This window comes from Exophiala oligosperma (genome assembly GCF_000835515.1).
Source record: "Exophiala oligosperma strain CBS 72588 unplaced genomic scaffold supercont1.1, whole genome shotgun sequence".
Lineage (NCBI taxonomy): Eukaryota > Fungi > Ascomycota > Eurotiomycetes > Chaetothyriales > Herpotrichiellaceae > Exophiala > Exophiala oligosperma.
Genome location: NW_015622818.1, coordinates 4,409,181 through 4,431,528, shown reverse-complemented (window position 1 = coordinate 4,431,528; position 22,348 = coordinate 4,409,181). Strand labels below are relative to the sequence as shown.

General features: G+C 48.9%; 2 protein-coding genes across 2 annotated transcripts; one reads left to right on the top strand and one right to left on the bottom strand.

Moving 5' to 3' along the window:
- Window positions 1-7,948: 7,948 nt before the first annotated feature.
- On the top strand, window positions 7,949-8,778 carry PV06_01501 (uncharacterized protein; the record flags this gene model as incomplete). Its single annotated transcript, XM_016402108.1, has 3 exons — window positions 7,949-8,395; window positions 8,519-8,605; window positions 8,683-8,778. The coding sequence occupies 3 exons, from the start codon at window positions 7,949-7,951 to the stop codon at window positions 8,776-8,778; spliced, it is 630 nt and encodes a 209-aa protein (XP_016269161.1).
- Window positions 8,779-15,335: 6,557 nt separating this feature from the next.
- PV06_01500 (uncharacterized protein) lies at window positions 15,336-17,881 on the bottom strand (the record flags this gene model as incomplete). Its single annotated transcript, XM_016402107.1, has 6 exons — window positions 15,336-16,325; window positions 16,377-16,637; window positions 16,682-16,840; window positions 16,936-17,689; window positions 17,754-17,767; window positions 17,837-17,881. The coding sequence occupies 6 exons, from the start codon at window positions 17,879-17,881 to the stop codon at window positions 15,336-15,338; spliced, it is 2,223 nt and encodes a 740-aa protein (XP_016269160.1).
- Window positions 17,882-22,348: the final 4,467 nt, after the last annotated feature.

Below are 22,348 nucleotides of genomic sequence, written 5' to 3'. Positions count from 1 at the left end.
GAGAAAATGATAGATTTTCTACCTAGCGATTCTTTACACGCAAGGATGGAAGATATCAAATAACAAACCAACCGGCCCTGCCTTCTGTGGATGGGAAATTATGGACCGTATGATGTTTTCCACTTTCATATCCACAGTCCTGTGATCATATGTGATTTTGACCATGAATGTGGGATACGGTTGAGTATTGCTCAGCCTGGGCCCTTTCACATTCATACGGTTGTCAGAACTCCCAACGGGAATGACTATGGTAAGGTGATCCCCCGAAAATGGAGAGCGGAAAAAATATTCTACTGTGTAAGATAGATTAATGGAAGGCAAAGCCGGTTTGATAGTGCTCGATTTGCCAAGTGAACGGCTGCAACGTATCATCATAAGTTACTTAAAGGAACATGACCGCTTGTCAAGTCGATAACATGCTTGGGATTGGTCCTCGGCTCGTTCACAGCAAAGGTCTTCCTAGAGCAATTGGTGGCTACTTATTTCACAGCTTCTGGGTTTAGCAATTTGGATGTAGTGGGTTCTACGCATCTCGACCTATGTAAGAAGGTCCCACCCCCACAAGAAGCGCTTCATATAATCAGAACTATTTCCGGTACCCACCCCAGTGGCACACTCGGCCGAAATATGACCTCGACTGACTGTGGTCTCAAATCTAGATTATGATCGGATATGTATCGAATGTCTAGTTGGCAAGTCAATCCCTGAAACCATCATTTGAGCTAATAACCTTCAAAACAGCGATTTTTTTCGATCATATCAACAGGAAGCGTACCGATGGCGTCCTCCTATGTTATCGGTGTCGGTTTGACGCCTTTCAACACGCCCAAGAAGTCTGCGAGTCAATCAGTCGATCCGGATTCTGATTACTTTGACCTTGCGGTTGAAGCAATTGTGAAAGCTCTCCTTGACGCAGGAATCACGTATGACGAGGTCGACCAAGGTATTGGCTGCTATGTATATGGCGATTCAGCATGCGCTCAACGGGTCTTTTACTGCTTGGGTATGACTGGTATACCAATTCTCAATGTGAACAACTGGTGTAGCTCTGGTAGTACTGGTATTTGGCTCGCGAATCAGGCTGTTAGATCCGGAGACAAAGATTGTGTCTTGGTAGTCGGCTTTGACAAAATGTACCCCGGTGCACTGCCTCAGACATTCAAAGACCGGACCAGTCCACTGTCACGAATACTAGATCTTTCAAGTGAGCAGACTTCTACTCTTGACAAGGAAAAGCCGCCGCCTGGCTGGACACCACAGCTATTCGCCAATGCACAAGCTGAATATCTCGAACGCTATTCGAAATATGGTGCAGAAGCTGGACATTTCGCCAAAATAGCCTCGATCAACAGATCTCATGGTATCAACAATCCCTACAGTCAACTCAGTAAAGCTGTCACCGCAGACGATGTACTCAGCAGTCCAGCAGTCTCTGGATCACTGACACGGCTTCAATGCTGTCCATCCTCGGTAAGGAATATGCTGCCCAACTCGCGATACATCTTTATTAATTTTCTGGTAGACTGGAGCAGCCGCTGCCGTAATAGTTTCTAAACGTTTTTTAGCCAGTCATCCCTATCTACAGGGCTTGGCAGTAGAGATCGCAGGTCAAGGCCTTTCGACAGACACTCCAGAGCTTTTCGAAAGTCGCAGCGCGATCGAACTGATAGGATCGAATATGACACGTCAGGCAGTGAAAATTGCATATAAACAGGCGGGAATCACAGCACAAGACATTTCGGTCATTGAATTACACGATTGTTTTACCTCTAACCAGATGTGCGCAATGGAGGATCTAGGGCTTGCTGCTCCTGGAGCTGGATGGAGGCTTGTTGAGGAGGAAAGGATCACCTATGATCAACACTCCATCAAATGCAGTACCGATAAGCGCTGGATTATCAATCCTAGCGGTGGCCTCATCTCGAAGGGCCATCCTCTAGGTGCTACAGGGCTTGCACAGTGTGCCGAGCTCGTCTGGCATTTGAGAGGCTGGACCAAGTCTCGCTCAGTGCCTTTGACCAAATACTGTCTGGCGCATAATATGGGGCTTGGAGGTGCAACGGTAGTCACGGTGTACTGCCGGGCAGATGGGAAAGTGACCCCTACGCCTGGTGAGACTCTACCTGAAGTCGACGGGCGAGCCAGGGTAGGGTATAACCCTGCCGAGGAAGCACGCTCCATCAAGAGATCGGATTGGGAGAGTGTGAGGTCTCGGAAGGCTGGTTTCTCGGCCTGGGCTACCGCCAGATTGCCCTGGGTCCTTAAGGAAGCTGACTACTACCAGAGAGCCAGGCTGTAAGACTCTTCTGGTGAAAATTGAATTCGACTCATAGCACGAGGACATGAAACAGTTGTCGCTCCCAAAGGCGTTGCTGTCAGTTCAAGGCAGCTGGACTAATGTAGGGGAGGACAACTGCCATATGGCCAAGTCCATTCATGTTTTGCTATTGCTTTGAGAAAATCAATTAGTCTGTGCTGGGCTCGGACAGAGATGCCAAGTTTTAAATATTGAGCCTAATGTGAATGAAAGATCCTGCCAGTCTAGACTACGGAGAGACACATAATGCAGCTCTTCGAGACTGTACGCAGTCTCTCTGTGAAGCATCGATCTCCCACCCCAGAGCCGTTAAGGACTGCTGTAATGAATCACTGCACGCTCCCCCACCCCCATAGTTGCCGTTCTCCCGAATGAAGTACTGTCACCCCGTATCAGATTTCGAAATTTAAGGTGTGGGAAAGTTGATCCCTCGTGAACGTACAGGCTTCTACTATTGGTAAAGTCCTGAAGGATAAGAACCACTGCAATGCTGGAAGAATGCCACCTGAAGATTGTCTCCACGAACATTGATCGACCCCCAAAGACCACCGCTGCAACCATCACTAGTCAATCAGTTTTCGACTCCCATGGCTACCCAAGCAAATGTGGCGGGGCGAGGTGCAGATGGAACACCAGACAGCGAAAGTGATGCTAAATCCTCTACGGTCCTCATCGTTGGTGCTGGTGTTGTTGGCTGTGTCACTGCCATCAAATTGGCACAAGCAAAGATTGATTGCACAATAATCGAGAAACTGAACGAAACCAGCATCGCACCCCGAGCATGTGGCTACTTTGGCGCAGCCCAAATTTTCCTGAATGAGATTGGAATGTATAAGCACATTCGAGAAAAAGGGTTCATGACGCGCGGAATAAGTTGGCGAGGGTTGCCAAAAGATGACGGCACAGGAACCTTCAAGCAATATGGAGATCTGGTGGCAGCACAGTGGCTCTGCGATCCAAACGACTATGAGTTGCCTGTTGGAACGGGGATGCTGGGTTTGCCACAAGGATCACTCAACAGATTGCTTGTCGAAAAAGCTCTCGAGACGGGCTATGTCCGCGTGGATTATGGCATGAAGCTATCCTCGGTCATGGAAAACAGCAAGAGTACGGGTGTCACTGCTCTAGTTGAGGATGTCAATACCCAGAGTGAAATCAAATACCACGCAAGATACTGTGTTGGTGCCGACGGTGCTCACTCGGCTCTGCGGCGAAGTCTGAACATACCTTTCGGAGGTCATACGTGGCCCGAACGAATCTTGACTACTAATGTAATGATTCCGAATGTCGTGGATCCGGTGTATCACTCGTTTTTCTACATGGTCGACAAATTCTGGGGCCTAGCATCTCCTCTGGAGGAAGCTATTCTTGGGAAGACCACCCTGTGGCGATACAATTTTGCCGTTCCGGCCGACGACACACGAAGTGACGAAGAACTACTGTCCGACGAAACCATACTAGACCTCTACGAGACCAGGATGCCGGGCCCTCGTCCCCTTCAGGTGAAGATTGAGGCAAGGGTGCTATACAAAATACATCAACGGTTGGTCCCAACAATGAGAAAGGGACACTGTCTACTCGCAGGTGATGCCGCCCACGTCTGCAATGTGAGTTCCTTTTCCCAAATATATATCTGATCGAAGAATTGTTGACCCTTTCATTCTCAACTATAGCCGATGGGAGCCCTTGGTCTCAATACAGGAATCCTCGATGCAGACGCCTTAGCTGAAGCTCTCATCATGGTGCTCAAGGAAGATTGCTCCGACAAAGTGCTTGACCTCTACTCTGATGAACGACGTCAGGTATTCGCGTTCTTTGTGGACCCTATGTCTACACAGAATAAGCTCCGCATACAAAGTAATCCTCCCGAAGTTGCTCCAGAACAGGATTCGTATTTCCGGCTGCTCAACAGCAATCCGACAGAGGAGCAAATGAAAGAGCTTATGAAGCCTTACTTTGAAACTTGGAGGACGGCTATAAGGAAGGTGGCGAAAGCGGCTGGACTCTAAGCTCTTTAAATCTTAAGGGATATCGGAAATGGATATTCTCAACCTACAGTGAGCATGCAGATGCTTGGAAGGTCAGAATGAAAGTGGATAACACTGTACCCATCGGAAGCATGTGTTCCCGAGCCTCGCTTCTTAATTGGCACTAAGTAAAATCACAAGTGTATATCTTCGCCTCCAGATAATTTCCCCATCTTGATAGACTCCTTCGATCCTTAACACATGTCTCGTTGATTCATGATGCACCAGCACAACCATGGCCAGCAGCGTTAATAGTATTGAATGTGGGCAGTGTAATCAAGTCTTCGGTCGTAAGGAGCATCTGGAACGCCATCAGAGGATTCGTATGTCGTTTGGACACAATATCAGCTGAATCTTCAGCAATCTGACTGCTAACGTTCGAACACAGACACCAAAAGCAGACCCTTCAGATGTGAACTCTGTGAGCTTTCTTTTGCTCGACACGATAGTTATCTGCGCCATAAGAGAGTACGCCACAAGGCGAATCTCAATCATGGCGAAGGATCCTCGAGAACATTGGTCGCCTGTGATGCTTGCCGGGCGAACAAGGTCAAGTGCAACGCGGACCAAACACCGTGTCAACGATGCGGGCGCAGAGCATTGCAGTGCACTTTTCACAAGTCCTCCAAGGCTCCCGTCGCAGAGCAACTTGGTGGTGGAATAACCGGAAACGCCTCCGTGATCCGAGGGTCAACATCCGGAATCAGCGACTGGGAGGCTGCCAATCACCTTCCTCCGCCTGGGGGTTGCTGGCAACACAGCATCCTTCCGTATGGCATACCCCAGGTGAGCTTCTTGGACCAAGGGCCGGGAGAAGATAACAACTTGCTCGTCGATGGGAGTATCCACGCACCCTCGTTTGCGATGCCGGCACATTCGAACTTCAACACTCCAGGAGATAGCGAACAACTGCTTGAAAGCTTAGGACCGCAGGTGAACTTTGTTCAATCTGCAAAGTTTCCTGACAAGAACGCCCTTGATCTGGAACCTGGCAGCTTGAGCGCTCAAAACATGGATGATGTTTTCTTCAACATTTCGACTGTGAGTTATTTTACATTTCTCTCCGTAAAAGCTCATGTTGCCCTATGATTAGATGCTTATAAGGACCTCCCATCCCTTTGAAGCGCTAATGCGGACCTGTTGCACTTGTACGCTGACAATAACGAAGAGTTCAGAGCCCTCGGCCACCGATCACAACTTGACTTTATTTGCCGATCACATGTACAGTGCGTACGGTATCAAACACTACCACGGTGGCGTCGAAATGACCGATTATTTAGCTGAAGTTGATGCAGCTGCGATTTCCGTGGAAAATCATGACACCGCAAATGAGACTCCAGAATCCCAGCGAGTTGCCGCAGCCTACCAGAAGTTGAGTGAGTTGTCAAATGCCAGCACCGTTGCTGTCTCGCAACCACCCACGCCACGAGTAACGATAAAGCACCAGCAATGGATAGCGAGCCTTATATTCCAACCTTTACCACGCTTCGATAGGGACATTACCAATGTCTTCATACATTTATTTGAAGACAATGTGTGCGGGGCTTTCCCTATCTTTCGGGGATTTCGCATCACTCGAGATACTCCCCAGCACCTTTACCTTGCAATGGCAGCTGTGGGCGGCTTATACTGTGCGACTGCGGGTTCGCTACGGATGGCAACGTGGTATATACAAAATGCTCGACGGCATTTGTTCACAATTGTATGTCAAATCATTTTACATCGCTCCGAAGTCCTATGCTTCCGCCAGACACAATTTCTCAAACAACAACATTCAGGCGCTGTAGGTTAAGCTGATTCATCGCCAGGTGTATCATTTCAAGTTTATGGGAGCTAGAAATATACTTCCAATTATCATGACAGTATGCAATACACGAAGGGTATCTGAACTTGACAGCTGCTGACATAGATCTGAAGTATGCTCTGCTCGAATTATTCGGATATGTGAGTGGTGAGCCAAGATCTTTCGAGCTCATTGATGTTTGGCATTTTGAGATGCTGCAGGTACGTTGAAGCTTCTGGGAATTTGTTAACTTTATGCAATCTGCTGACCTCCCCAAAGCTTTTGCGTGGACATGGTCTGTGGCAAGAAAATGAGGAAATCGCAGAAGTTGAACGAGACAAGTGAGTTATTCTAATTGTGCAAGTCATGTTGGACACCTAATGACGCTTATAGGTTGATGCAATGCGTTTACATCCTGGAAAGCTATCGAGTTACCGTCCTGCATCGTCCACCGCTGTTCTATTCTTCTGGAGACTCAGCCTCGCTCCCTTTCATTGCACCGTCTTGTCTGACTGGTCCAGTTGACCTGAAGAAGTCACGGCGGTTACAATCCATGGCGTCTCTCAGTGGCTCTTTGGATAGACAATCGTCAATATCAACAAGCCTAGCTACTCTGTGTTCTATAATATCCTCGGCTGCTCAAGCCATGCTCAGGGATGTACCTGGACCAGCTCCAGACCACCACGTTCGCGCGGCCGATGAGGAGGCTGCGGCAAGTTCGACAATCGGAACCGTGTTTTTTGAGATGCTACTGAACACATGGCGGTCTACTCAGACCGTTGACCTTACACCCGGGCTGAGCTTACTGTTTCACATGGCGCATCTTAATCTGTACGTGTGCCTACCGGCCCTCCAAGACAAGGTGCAGCAAAAGATTTACGAGAGCGCAAGAGCAGGCTTGGCCGATGATGCCCATCATACCGAAACAGTCCCTGCACCTTTGCATACAAACCGGCAATTCTTTCGCAATACCGACGGTCGTGTCAAAGCTCGATGGCATGCTCTACAGATTCTACAGACATCTGAGGATATGGTGTATAATGTCAAAAATTTGGATGGTACGTGGCCACGCAAGACTTCTTCGGGAAGGAGATCCAACGATGATGGCTGTGGCATAAGTCTGGTGCCACATTTTGCATACTCCGTCTTCGCGGCAACTATATGCCTGTGGTATTCCGACGATGTGGCCCATAACCCATCGGTTTCTGCGGATTGGACGGAGCTCCTCAGCTGCAGCGCCACGTACCTCCAAGTTGGCCAAGCACTGCTGAGACAGGCGACATCAAATATTGCCCACGTCTACTGGAAGATTCTTGATGAACTTGGCTCTGCATCGCCTCCAGAAACACAAAAGTCTTGATTGCTTTGGTGGGAAATCTTGCCTCGAGTCCGGACCCCGCCACCACGCAATCCGACGATTCCCATATGTCTCCAAAACCACCAAGGTGGTCTTTTCCAGGCGTGCAGCACCCTTCAGTACTTCTGGGCGCATGATGTGACATTTTGCAATCTCAAGCACAGAGGTGACCATGTTCCCTAGTAAGTGTCAAGACCCATCGTCCCCCGCTTCACCAAGTTCCCAGCTGGCTCTCTGCGCCTTTAGTACATTTCTATGCACCTTTGAGGCACTTTTAGTCAATTTCTCTTGCCGGCAAGAGGATGTCCGGATATCAATGTTGATAATCATGAGGATAACAAGCTGGATATCTAGACAAGCATCGCCCTCACCGTACAGACTCACGTCGCGTAGCCAGTACTCCTGATGGCGCTTTCATCTCAACTTTCAAACAGGCACTGATGCAAGATGATCATCACTCGACTATGTCAAACTTCTACTCATATTTCGACGACGGCTATGACACACCGCACATCTTGCCTTCGTTGAATTGTTCGAACACATCTGCGCGCGACTCGGCAGGCGAGAACGCCGAAGTCCTTGAAGGGAACGAACCTCACATCACATACCCGTTGATGCTCTTCGCCGACTTCCCAGCATTACCCAATGGAGAGAAGCTGCAACATTTACTGGAGCTGTATCAGCAGAGAATCGTTTACGGAACTCCATTCTTGCATTCATTGTCTTCCTTTTCGACTACGACGGCCTCTTATCTCGTAATCACCAAGGCGCTTTTGGGCAGCGCCATATTGGCGGGCGGAAATGATACTGAATCATACGCACAAGCTTTACAAAGAGCTGCATTCTCTCTGCTCAACGGCTGTATGGAAATTGACAACTCTCTTGCCAGAGAACCGGGATGGATACATGCGGTATGTCTCTCGTCTGGACCATACTAGCCCGAGATCAAGCCAATCACGACTCTATGTGCTCCCCTTGCTATCGCTTTTCTCGACGTATTGTTTTAGGTTAGGGGTTATTGACTGCCCTTGCAGGCACTTTTGTATGTTCTCTATGCTACACTTCAAGCGAATTCGCAAGCTTGGAATCGAATGCAGGCATGCGCCGGTTGGCTGGATGCGGTATGGTGAAACAGTGATTTTTCAGCAGAACACTACGCTGGAGTCATAGTCACCCTCAGCTGACTGCTGACTACCAGGGATTCCTCCGAATCATGCTCAAAGGAGTGGCATTAGACAGAGACCAGGAGGGCTGTGGTGGAAGTCACAATCATCAAGAGGCTTCCTCTAGGTAAGCATGGATACAAGCTACATCATATTGTCCCAAGCCCGCGTGCTTGTTGCGCTTGTCGGGAATGATTACCTGACTACTCGCCCACAGCCTAGTCTGCACATGGTTCTTAGTGGATACCCTGCGTGCTGTACATACGCAGTCACCACCACTGCTGCGACCAGACCATGTTTCTTTCCCTCTCGACAGTCGGCGCAACTTCAAATCTTCATATGAGGCCCTTTTCGACAACCCCGCGATAGCTAACTCCGAACGGTCTTCTGATGAGGACCTTTTACTGCTGCTTGCTTTACTAACTGACATAATGGTATTTCAATATGGCTTTAGAGCGTTGCTCAGGCCCTCCGTTTCTGGACGCAAAGATGGAAGCATCCGTAGTTGCAGAGTTGGAAGTAACATTGCGGGACCGGGTCGAACAATGTCGCCCTTGACGAGGATGAGAACTCAAAGGACGTCCGAGGGTATGTTAACATCAGGACTATCTGCAGATGGTTTTGTCAATCCATATCTTCCGATGTCCGCCGGTGCCGAGTACTCCCGAATCAAGCGACATTTTAACAAAGCCCTCGATACTTGGAACCATCTTTTTCAGACTTCGAATAACCCGCCCCGCAGTTGCAACACTAGAACAATCATCCCACTAATACACTTCTGCCACATGGTTTTGGAAGCTGGCGATGCGATTTGGCTCCTTCCGGCGCTAGCAGGATATGTCCCAGTCCCAGACACCTCACCAGATAGTCATGCATATGTCGCGCCTGTCACCATCAGCAAAGACGCCATTCCCAGCTTTGGTAACGCAGCTGTCGCGGCTGCGTGGCAGATCCTTGAATCAATCGACAGTGCAGACTCTTACCCAGCGACTGAAAACTCCGAAAGCACCATCACGCCAGTTTGGTATCCTCTAATACTATTCTACGCAGCATTGGTTGTATGGTCTAGATATATCCATGATAGCTATACGAACAACACCTGGTCGACAAAGCCTGCAAGAAAGAGGCTCCTAGGCGCTTTTCAGCTGGAGCTAGAACACGTGCAACCACAGTGGGAAAGTACAAGAAGGATGATCCAAACGATAAAAGGCTTGATACTGGCCGATTGACTAGGTGGATATGTCGGATTTCTCATCCTCTTGAAGTACCCTTTATCAGCAGCTTCAGAAACTCAAGTCTCACCAGAACTGGCAACAGAGCTGAGCAACGACGCTCCAAGTTCGGGATACGTAGATCTGAACCATCCCTTTGGATCGCCACCATCTACAACACAAGTCCTGTCTGCTATCAACCATGCTCCATCTTCTTGCTTGATCACGATATCCTTCCACTCTCCCCAATGATCGACACTCGACATTTGCGTCATGGCAATAAAGTATGCCTGCGTGTGGGCTTCGGTCGGACTAACAAATTGGATATCAATAGATGTTATGTGATGGCGGGCGTATTGCGGCTTGTTTCCTCGAATGACCTCGAAAAACTTCTCAGGCTTGACTGCTTTGCCATCTGGCAGACGGAAGAAACCATCTTTGTGAAACAAGGCTATCATCTTGTCGATCTCCGGGGCATCGGTTGCGAGCACTGCATAGCGATGAAGCAGACTCTCGATTTCGCTTCTGGCAATACAACGATCCATTGAGCCATTCTGATTGAATTTTTCCATGGTAAAGAAGATTTCAGCCCCGGCTCAAAATCTTAAGAAGAAACTATGATTTGCAAAATAGGAGATAAAGGATGAAACGACGGCAGTTATATACATGTTATCGCGAAAACAAAGTCACAAAGAGTCGCACCTTAGAATCAAGATATCCATCAATTGGGACGTTGATAGGTCCATCCGAGGCGTCCTCAAGGCGGGGGGCCGATATTCCCTGAGTCCCAGTTCCCCAGTCGTGCATTCATCGGTTGCTTCGGAATCGACCTCCGGAGGGGTTACGACGACAGTAGAATCCGTAATACATCTCTTTCCTTGCTGTGCGCAGTCCTCTGAATTTGCCTTCCACCACGCCCGGCCGAACCCGCGGTGAGATCTGTGGGGTTCAAGATGAAAGAAATTCGCAGTTCCAATTCCCGATCAGCCGGGGCAGGTCTTGTCCACTTTCCGAGTCTGCGCATAGGCGTTTACTACATTTGCGCACAGCCCGTGAAGGAACAGAGGGCGCAGCCGACGAAGCACACGGAAAGGGCCAGGCAAATCAAAAGGATGGGGAAACCTATTCTGTCTGAGAATCTTCTCCCCAGAGAAGGATGCGAGACCAAGTGATGGCGACTACCACTTTTGTACACCCAACCATTGGTCGCCTTCGAGGCGTACCTGGAAAAGGTCTATCTCAATTTCTGGGCGTTCAGTATGCCTCACTCAAGGATCGCCTTGCAGTACCAGAAGAGATCCTTGATTATGGTGGAGGCGAGATTTATGTGAACAAACTCGGGTACATCTAGACCAGGCTGGCTCACCATGTTCTTTATGCTGACCGACCTGGGAGACCTCAAGCACTTTCGTCGCCCACAGGATGTGATTTTGAGCATTCTTTGATTCAACAGAGCTTGCCTCACTCCGAGTTCGAGATCTCCGATCGCAACTGTTTGCATCTGAATGTTACTGTCCCGAATGGCGCCAAGAATCTTCCAGTCATGGTCTTCATACACGGAGGTGGCTTTGCCGGTGGATCAGTGAGCTGGCCGCAGTATGATCAGGCGAGACTTGTCGAGGTATCGATCACCATGGGCAAGGCGATCATCGGCGTCTCTGTGAAGTAAGCTTAGAAGTCCGCTCCAGCTCCATTCAACGTGTTGACCAAAAATTAGCTACCGCTTGGGTATCCCCGGCTTTCTGACTTCCGAGGAGCTACGTAAAGCTGGTTACAAGACAAACAACGGCATTCGTGACCAGAAGGTGGCTTTGCAGTGGGTAAAGCGCAACATCGAAGGGTTCGGTGGAAATCCAAACTTGGTGACGATAGCGGGACAAAGTGCTGGAGCAGGTGAGTCATCGCAGAAACGACTAAGCAGTCTTCTAAACTGATGGCAACAAGTGACATCAATGCTTCTCCTGCAGTCTCCAGAGCTGCTGTTCCAGCAGCTGATTAGTATGGGTGGCACTCCACTGCTACTCCCAGACCTTCCAAGAGTTGTCTCAGAGGATGTGTATTCAACCATTGCAGCTGCACTGAATGTAGACAAGTTATCAGCTGAGGAGCGTGTTAACTACATACTCAACTGCCCTATGGAGGAACTTTATTCAAAACTTCCGCCCGGACTTCCTCTCATCCCCGTGGTTGACGACGATCTGGTGAAAGCCTTGCCCACATACAAGCAGACTCTCAAATATGGCCCGACAGAGATGCTACCAGGGATGACGTGGTGCAAACGCCTCTTGATAGGAGACTGCCAATTCGATGTATGCAATGCTCATATATCTAATGTTCCCACAATATCAGCTAACAGGTTTGTTACCAGGGTTCTATCTACAAGGGTGCTCTTGACACCCACTTGCCTAACCTGGGCAAAAGATTCCACGAGTTCTTGAAGGAGAGCCTAGCCGGCTACCCACTTGATGTTTCGACGCTCGAGGAAGCTTATGGGATCAATCCCGACTCTCCAGATGATGTGGTGACGAGCAACATTTTGCAATGGGCAACAGATATTGGTTTCTCGCTGCCTGCGAAAGTCACGTGCCAAACATGGTTGGGGGAAAGCTATTTGTATCACTTCAATGAGAAGAACCCGTGGGATGGTTTTGGCAAGGGAGAAGCGACGCATATCTTTGATGTCGCACTCCTCTTTATGAACTTCGAAGACCATCTGTCCCCAGCGCAACGTGCCCGGGCGAGCTTTTTCATAGAGGATGTGCTTCAGTTTGTCAATGCGGATGCGCCATTCCCTTCCTACCAGTCCGAGCACAATGGAGCGAGAGTCTATGGGCCAGTCTCAGCAAGATTCGTTACTAGTAACAACGCAGAGGACTTTGGTAGGAGGTCCACTATTCAGCAGCTGGAGAAACACGTTGGCTTTGATGCGATGAACCGGGTGCTGGGAGATTTCTTATCAAAGAAGTGGTGACCGGCCTTAAAAACAGAGCAGTAGTTTATATTTGGGCAAAATCATTGCCATTGACATCTTCGATGAAGCTCGTTGTGAAATCAAGCGTGCAAGTCGGGCTGCTGATGTCAGGTTCTTCAAAACCCAGGGCGGTAGGAGCCAAGTTCTCCTTAGTCTAGCCAGCAGTTCCATGTCAACATGCGATGTAAGCCGATATTTATGTTCAACTGCTCTCTGACAATAACGTGGCTCTTGATGAAGAGGCTGATGTGACATTGGCCACAATGTGGAGGATTGAATACTGACAAGCAACTCTGAACACTGAGGATCTCTGATAATGATTACCGATATGCTAACCTTAGACCGTATGCTCACATTGCAGCGGTTATCTTCCTCAAAGCCATCTACTGGGCGTCTCAAGCTATCTCAGGGCCACGAAGTCATTTTATCGATTTTATTTTGTTCTCATAGGTAGCACGTAACACTCACGGTCCAACCAATAAGAGTGACAGGACAATGATCTCGATGACTCTTCTTTTGCGAACTCAGTGCAATTGGCTTAGAAACGCGACATATCCGTCCTCCATCCTCTCATCCATTCAAAGTGTTGAAATTTTTCCGTAGGATCTTCCTTGTTATTAATGCTCGCATAGAACCAATCCTCCTTCGCGACAGTATCGGGGTGCGAGTCGTGTATGCGACGCTTATTCGCCGTGGAGATTGGATCTACGATGGTTTGGAAAACACGTCTTCGCTCCAGCGAGTACCGATCGAACAGTGATTCCGGTGATCCTTCCTTCAAGACACGGACAAAGGTCTGGGCAAGCGCATCTGCGTCAAGGATACCCGTGTTCAGGCCAAGACCACCGATAGGCTGTTTTAGTATCATTAGCACCAGAGAGTCAATATTCCCTTGGAGTAACTTACGTTATTGATATGAGCTGCATCTCCAGAGAGGAATGTTCGGCCTTTCCTCATTGTTGAGCAGAGTAGCTGGTGCATCTTGTAGGGCCTGTGGCGGATCAGATGAAATGGCTGGTCCTTGGGCCCATCCAGTTGTCTTCGAATTTGTTCGACGACAAATTCTTCGTCGTCAAGTTTCTCATAGGGAATAGACGAATCTGTGATGGCAACCGAGACTCTCCACAGCCCAGGCTTGCCAGGAGTGATTGGTTCGAGAGGTGTGACGACTCCCCAGTACACTTGGTCGACGACAATGATTCCGGGCAGCTTGTCCACGTGATCGACGGTGCGAATAAGGTCGGAGGCAATAAGACGCTCTGGCCAAGAATAGCCGTAGAGTTTCAGTCCGAGCTGTTTGCGAACTGATGAGCGAGACCCGTCAGCTGCAACAAGGTAGCTTCCCTCAAAGACGTGTGTGGTCCCGTCGACAGACTCCGCAGTCACTTCGACGCCATTTTCCGTTTCACGCGAACTGAGAAACTTGAATCCGAGTTTGACATCCACGAGGCTATCCAATGTCGGATCGCTTTTCAGCTTCGCCGCACATATAGTCACAAGCTTAGCTTGCGGCAACAGAAAGTAATGGTCTCCAGGCTTAGGAGGGCCGCTGGTTTCGTCCACCAACACCGCGGCAGCAATGATATCTCCAAACCTCTGACTACCTTTGCCATCATCGACAGCTCGCTTGCGATAGCAAAGTCCTGTAGCAGAGTCGGCCTGCCTCGCCACTTCGTCGTAAATGTCGGCGTCTTGAAACACGAAATGCGACGGCCCAAATAATCCCACTGCCCTTGGCTCATCAGGGTACGACGGAAGAATTTCCAAGACTGTTGAAGGGATCCCCTTCTGGGCGAGTAGTAGTGACAGAAGGCTGCCGACTGGACCGAATCCAATAATAATGATAGGTTTGGTAGTAGCCATCGCGTATGCTTGATGTTTGTCGAGTTGATAGATGCACTTTTGGCGCTCTTTTGTATCTAGTATACTGTTGAATGACACTTCAGTGGACACTAGTAATGTATCTGAGTCTGTGAAGACGAATACGAGTGGTCACTAGTGGTGTGACCTTCACTCTGTGAGAATCAACTGAATTCCTTGATGTATTGGCTTCGAGGTCGTTAGGAACTTTGATTCCACCGCAACAGCCGGCCGAAAACGATGTCAGCGGTCTCACTTTGCACAATTTGTTGACATTACTGGGATCTCACAATGTTTACAGAATGGAGCACCATGTTCGTAATTCATTTCCCTGCAGGTGTTATCGTGATTGAAGTCTCAAGCTCCACGAAATGTCTCAATTTGAGGGCTTGTCATCTATCCGGGAGGGTTATTCTCCAGATCCATACGGAGGTGGGTCAGCACCCTTCCCTTATGAAAGCTGAGGACGTTACCCGGCAGAGCATCGGCCGAAACTGTGGTGAGTATCAGCCGCTTCCTGTCCTCATGGACCACAAGGTCTTGCGATTTCAAATATTGATTCACGGAGCGGAGCAGGTGACATGGTCCTGTCGCCACTTCACACGGTGTAAGCAGCAAGAAATTGATTCTTCATCACAGGTCGCTTCTACCAATTTTTGCTACTCTTCAGTAGGCCTAGTATTACATTCAAAAAACTTCTGGCAAGACCAAATGCTCGCATTCGTCTCAACATTTGAGAAATCTGATACAGCAACTGTCGGCGGCTTTCAAATCCCCACAGGTCAGGTATCTCATGGATCCCGACGGCGGCCGGTGTCTTATTCTGGATCCAGTCATCAATCAGAGCGTCTATTTCGCGGTCGTCGCCTTGAATACGATCAATTTGTAGATGTCTCGTCTCGCCTGCAATATTCTCGCCAGGCAAAATGTCAATCAGAGACCATATAGTAAGTCCAGCGTGGAAAACGCTGTATGGTTCGTAATGCAAATTGCACGGAAACGTTCGTACTGCCGTAAGTATCTGAGCACATTGATACATTACCCGTCTGGCTCGGCTAGGATCGTCGAGGGTCCAGGCTCGAAGCTTTCCTCGTGCCTGGGCCGAAGTCTCTTCGCACAAAAGTGAGTAGAGCCAGGTAGGCACTAGGCCCATTCCGAAAACCATGGCCGTACGTGTAAGCAGGGTCCTATGCATCAGAATGGCAAGTTCTGATGGACCCTTGAACATACTCTGGATGCTCAGAGGTTCTAGTTGAGACTCAAGAGTTGAAAGAAGGTTAGAGCGGCTCTTCTCGAAGTCGACTGTACCTTGCGTAAGGCTCGAGATGGGGCTGCCGCATAGCTGTGAGATGCTGTACAGATCTCGAACCAGGTGAAAGGCGATTATCAATTTGTGATGCCGATCTGTAGGCTCATCGTCGACATCCAGGTTAGCATGGGGAGTCTTGATGTCCAGTAGAACCTTATGCAGGGACGGTCCTTGGGGAAAGCTTGCACTCCAAGGCGTTAGTGCAGCGCAGGCTTGAGGAGAGCTTGCGGTCCAATGATCGATAGAGCAGGGAAGATTTAGTTGTACGTCGGCTAATGACAGGCAAGGCGCAGTATTGTGCATATGCCCACCGGTCATATCAAACTCCTGTTCTTCACATTAACTATGATAGCGCGTCAAGATAGGAGAGAAACGAACAAAGACTGCCCATGCGAGACGTGTGCGTGCCTCCTGCGCCGCCCAGCTACGCCATCGCTCTTCCAGTGGCTTTTGCAGGTTGTCGAACCAAGGCTGATTAGCGAAAAGACCCATGTACTTACACTGGCTGACCAGGAAGCTTCGTTGAGATCTGCTGAATTCGAAAAGCCGCTTATTGCCACTAGCCACACCATGAATACACTGCAGCAGCTGAGACTTGACATAAACCTCTGTCCTGAGAAAGACCGGGTCTGATTCTCCCTGTGACAATTAGCTAGAATTTGGGTAATTTTCGGTCAGCTTACCATAAATATCAGGAGACGTCGAAGGTACTCCGACAACAAATTAGCAAAGGCGTTTGCACCTCTCAGTCCAGTGTAACAGAGACCAATGCACGCCATGGCCAAGGTTACAATCAGGTCCTCAGAAGGATTAAATGTTGGGCGATGAATGAATGATATAGTCTGTCATTTGTATTAGCGTCGCTTGAACTCTTGTCACATACACTTTCTCGCGCAGTCTTTCGCAGAAGGTGATCTGTGGCCGAGAATTGGCTCACCTTATCAAAATGAGCAAAATACATATCAATGCACTGGTCGATGTGTCGACTTTCGAGAAAATTCGCAAGGGATGTAGGCTTCCACAAGGTTTGCTTTGTGGGGAGACTGAGTACTTCGATCATAGATTCTCTCGCATTTGAATCAATGGGACGAATTTGGTAGAAATTTGCCGACTTTTGATTACTCAGTTCCGGTTCACCAAGAACAGGAAAGCCGGAAGATTGAGCTGATTCTTCCAGCCAAGCTATTGGCCATACCTCTCGCAGGCCGGGACTATTCAAGTCGGTAGAAGGGTGTGAGGCCGGTACTGGTGTCTGACAGCCTTCCGAGTCTACATTCGCGTACTGAAGTTTGGCTCGAATTGGGCTGGGATCATGTAGCTGTGGAGTATAGAAATCAGTCACAGCGCCAGGTAGTTCCTCATCATTGATGCTGAATATCCAATCGAAATCGACAAGAGGAATTTGATTAGAAGGATCGATGACCGAGTCTGAGGTTCCTATGAGAGCATCATCAATACTCCTAGTCCAGTCAAGGCCGTGAAGGTCGTGTGCCGACGAAAGCGAATTGGTCTGTCCGTCATCCCAGCCTAAAGAATTTGACGTATCCGGGACGCGTGTCTCTGGCTGTGCTTCGAGGAGTACATCTGGCTCTAACAGATGTGTGCTCACAGGTTCTTCCGTATCAATAGAATCTTGTTGAGCTGAATCTGTAGCTCTGATGCAGTTGCTCGGCGACTTCGAGTATTGCGGCCTGTCATAGAAGCATTGTACTTTCCGTTGTACGCATCGGGAGCAAGACGGCACTTCTTTCTCACACTTCAGTTTCGACCTGGAATTGTTAATCATTGCTCACCATAACAAGTGAATGTCAACGTAGCCAGGGGTGTGGTTTACTCACGATGAACACGGTATGCACACGTTCCTCCGCCGCTTCGAAACCCATCTTGGTTTTTCGTGAGTCCGCTGATGTCTGACTAAGGAGTCTCTGCTTTTGGTTTTAGAACTGAGCCAGCCCTAATCTTGGGACAGTCAGACTCACTTTCTGCCAAACATTTTTGAACAAATGGGACATTTCATGATATTTCTGACCCAAATCAGTGAAGCTGAAGCTAAATTTAGGAATTAAAATTCAATGTATGGCGGTACTTACTGACGGCTGTGCTGGTCCTGCTGAGGCCGCTCACCATTGATATCAGCACAAGCCATATCTAGTTCCATAGCTGCAACACGGTCAAGAAAAATAATGGTAATCTGCATCAAAGACAATAACATCCCTACCCCGATCAACAGATTTAACAGAGTCCGGGGCCAGGCGATTGCCAAGCCTAGTACTAGCACGTGGATTGCGGGGAAGAGGATGATTACTTCATACTACGCATATCTATCTACCTGCTACTCAGCCATTTGGTCTTCGCTCCAGTGCATACAATAGGCAGAAATCTAGGCCTCAAAGTATCGAGTCGTTACGATTCTACTATGTTGCTGAAGGATACCATCAAAATTCGCTGAACGCATTTCAGCCTGGTTTTGAGCACCGTAACTACACCCCGCATTCACCATTCAATCGTACTACTGTAGACGTTCTGCGGGTGTGGAGTCGTCCACACTTTTCGGCCGAAGATTGTGAAGCGAAAAAGTTCGCGCTCCATATGAACAACCCAAAAGAGCGCCACAAAGTTCAAGCTGTATGTTTCCCTGATCAGATGGTGATCTAGATCTACCGATAAGCACTAGTATCTTCGGAGCTGTGTCACTGGTCTTTGCTCCCATGTTTGGGCGTGATTGCAGCAACAATCCAGTGGCTTGAGGAGTCTTTGTGCAAGCAGATAAACTGATGGGGCACGTATTTCAATGATTCCATTGGTGTGTTCAACTGGGCCGCTGTCCCAGCTCATTACAATTTGCCATGGTGGCCATCAGTTAGCAAATGAAGTATTCCCCCGATTTTTCCGCGCATTGTGTCCCCGCCACCGCCGTACCGCTCCCATGAGGAGGTTGATGTCTGTGGTGATTCTTCTCATATTGTGATATTGGGCTTTACACCTGCCATGTCCACCCGAGTTTTCCGGTCTCGTTACCAATTATCCAGCTCACCAGGAACTTAGACCGCTCTAGCAACAGTGGATCAACTTCTCCGGAGTCGAGACTCTGGGGGTGACGAAAAGCACAAGAGGCTGCTTGTATATAATGTCAGGGCCCAAACCGAGGCTGGCCAAACCAGCACTCATTCTTAGGCCCCTCTGCTGCAAGCCTCCCTCCAGTTCACTACGCACTTTGTTGCTCCTTGTTTCTCACAACCTAAAATGAAATTCAGAACTCTCCATGAGCTCGGCCACGATGAGCGTGAGGTCACTCTCATTGATAACCCGGAGACTGTTGGGGAGCATCATCCCCATCTCCGTGGCACCAATGTTGTCCTTGTCCCTCACCCCAGTAGCGATGTCAACGACCCTCTTCGCATGCCGTCCTGGAAGAAGTGGGCAGCCTTTATTAATGTCTGCATTCTTACATTCATGACTACGGCCTGGGTTGGAGGTATCACCCCATCGCTCTTCGTCTTGAGCGTTGAGTTCAAGGTTGATGTGTCGCGTGCTACGGGACTCCTCACATGGCCAGTTCTAGCCGCAGGTATATGTGTAAGCTACACACCTTTTCCTTCCAACTTTTGTCCTTAATCAGACCAGAAGTGCTGACAGTATATGCTTCACTAGAATTTCTTTTGGACTCCGACATCCGAGTACCTTGGCAGAAGACCGGTATTCCTGGTCGCATCAGTCCTCTTGTTCGCCTGCGAGATATGGGCGGCGACTTCGCCGAATCTGGATAATCTTCTCGCAAGCCGAGTGATTGGGGCTTTTGCAGGATCCTGTACCGAATCTATGGGTGCATTGATAGTCAATGTTTGTTACCGCAGTCTTCTGATGCATCCGTGATGGAGCGACTAACCTCTCAGGATATCTTTTACCTACATGAACGAGGTGCTAAAATGGGTGTTTACTTGCTCTTCATCACTTCCGGCAACTCTTTGGGCCCGTTAGTAGCGGGTTTCATCACTGAGGGTAAGGAGAGATCGCCATCGTAGGCTTGAAATGTCCCACATTGACACGAACATTGTGCAGGAATTGGGTGGCGTTGGGTCTCGTGGATTTGTGCCATCATCTCCGGTATCAACTGCGTTGGCATCTTCTTCCTCTTTCCAGAGACTCGCTGGCATCGCAACATTGACGCATCCGCCACGCTTGGGGTAGGAACTCTGCACGAGAGCGTCGAGGACAAGTCGATGACTGAGGATACCGTCGAACATGTTACATCGATTTCAGATGCTACAGTTGGTGTTAAGACGACCTACATGCAGGAACTGAATCCATGGTCTGGAACCACACAAATCGGCTATGTAAATCACTTGATCAGACCTTGGCCGCTATTGGCCTACCCTGCTATCGCCCTGGGCGCCCTTGCTTGTATGTCGCCTCCCCATTGCCACTCTTCAAGATGACAAATAACTAATTTTCTATTCTATGATAGACTCGACAAGCCTGGCATGGCTGGTTGGAGCTGGCTCGTTAAGCTCCTTCGTCTTCTCTATCCCGCCTTATAGTTTTGGGCCTGGCGTAAGTGGTCTAATCAACGTACCAGGCGTTCGTGAGTCAAACCTCCCCTTGAAAAGTTGTGGATACCCAAGAATGATCCCGAAGTCCTTGGTCACTGATCTGCCTTCTTTACGAACAGTTGGAATCCTTTTCGGTGCTTTCATTGGTGGCAAATGTACAGACTGGGTTGCGCGGAGAGCGGCTCGCCGTAACCATACTCCCGAGTCAAGATTAGTACTCCTGGTCGTTCCTTTTGTCGTAGGTCCATGCGGTCTACTGATGTTCGGGATTGGCGCTCAAAAACGTCTGCACTGGATTGTTCTCTTTATCGGGTACGGTATGATCAACGTTCTACCTGCCACTGCGAGTATTGCCATGACCTATATCATGGACTCTTACTTCGAGATTGCTGTTGAGGGTCTCCTTGTCGTCAATGGTGTCAAAAACATCGTAGCTTTTGGTTTCAGTTACGGGTTTATCCCTTGGTCTGCCAAAGTTGGGTATACAGTTGTAAGTACAGTTCTCTTAGGTGGAGACAGCACGTTAATTGCTCCTTAACTAACATTCACACTATCTAGGTATTTGGAACAATGTCTGGTATCTTGATGTTTGTGCTGATGTTGTATATTCCGATCTACATCTGGGGTGCGAAGATTCGGAGATATACCACTTCGAAGATGAAGATTGTCCTGATTTAGGACTAGTGAGGAAGTTGAATCCGATTTTTCATAGAAGCGTACTCAGCTAGGGCTATATACGAAGTTGTGGACCCGTCATTCCCAACCCTAGATGTGGGCATTGCAGTCTTGCCACCGTTAAAGCTCACGATCTCATGACATTAAACGTGTTGCAACAACGAAGTGGTTGACAGTTGGGGCCCCAATATGATGAATTGTCGAGTCTGACTTCGCGATTATCTGGAGTTTCTATTAATTATGATGGCAGTATATCTATTTGTACAGTGATGTCCTGTCCGTTAGTTAAGAACATTAAAAACAAGGAAATATGTCACTCCACCGATTGGCATATCCTCATCATTGACAACAGCAGTGGTTCTGAATATCATGGTCATTCGGTATTCACTTGTCACGATAAGGTATTGGTGGCTCACGGGACAAGCAGCCATAACCTCGAGCATACTCCTTCAGTGCTGCAACATACTCAGACTCTGAGAACTTATTGCTAAGTCTGTTTACGCTCGATAACGTCCAATACTGTTGCACTGGCTTGCCTGACCATTTCTTCATCGGCAGGCGCGACGCTTTCATCCCATAAGACTTGTTGAGCAATGCCCTGCCAGATCATTGGAACTGTTCCGGGGATCACCTGCCAGCCTGTAGCCTCGGCAAACTCGTAGAAGGACGTCCGGATTCGTGGGAAATAGCACATTTCCAAGACAATACCCTTCTGGGATGTAGAATCCGACATCAAAGTCTGCGATATCTTTTGTGAGAGCTGTTCTTCCGGCGTTGCTGGAGCGTAGTCGGGTACAGTTCCGACGATAAAATAAGGCTTCGGAAGTCGCTGTGCTTGCTCACACGTATCGACGTGGATAATTGTCGCTGTCCAACCGACTACCTGAGAGAAGGTCTCGACGATGGCGTCAACTTCGGATTTGAACCTGTTGACCATATAGATGGTCCCCACGCCCATGAATCTGTGAAGGGCGTACAAGGCAGAGCGGCCAGCACCTCCTCCCCCGACAACCAATGCTGGCCATGACTGAGCTGCGAGAAGCTGTTCTGGCGACGCGTGGTGGGCGAATGCCTCGCGGATGCCGACGCAGTCAGTGTTGGTCCCGATGAATCGACGCTGTCCTT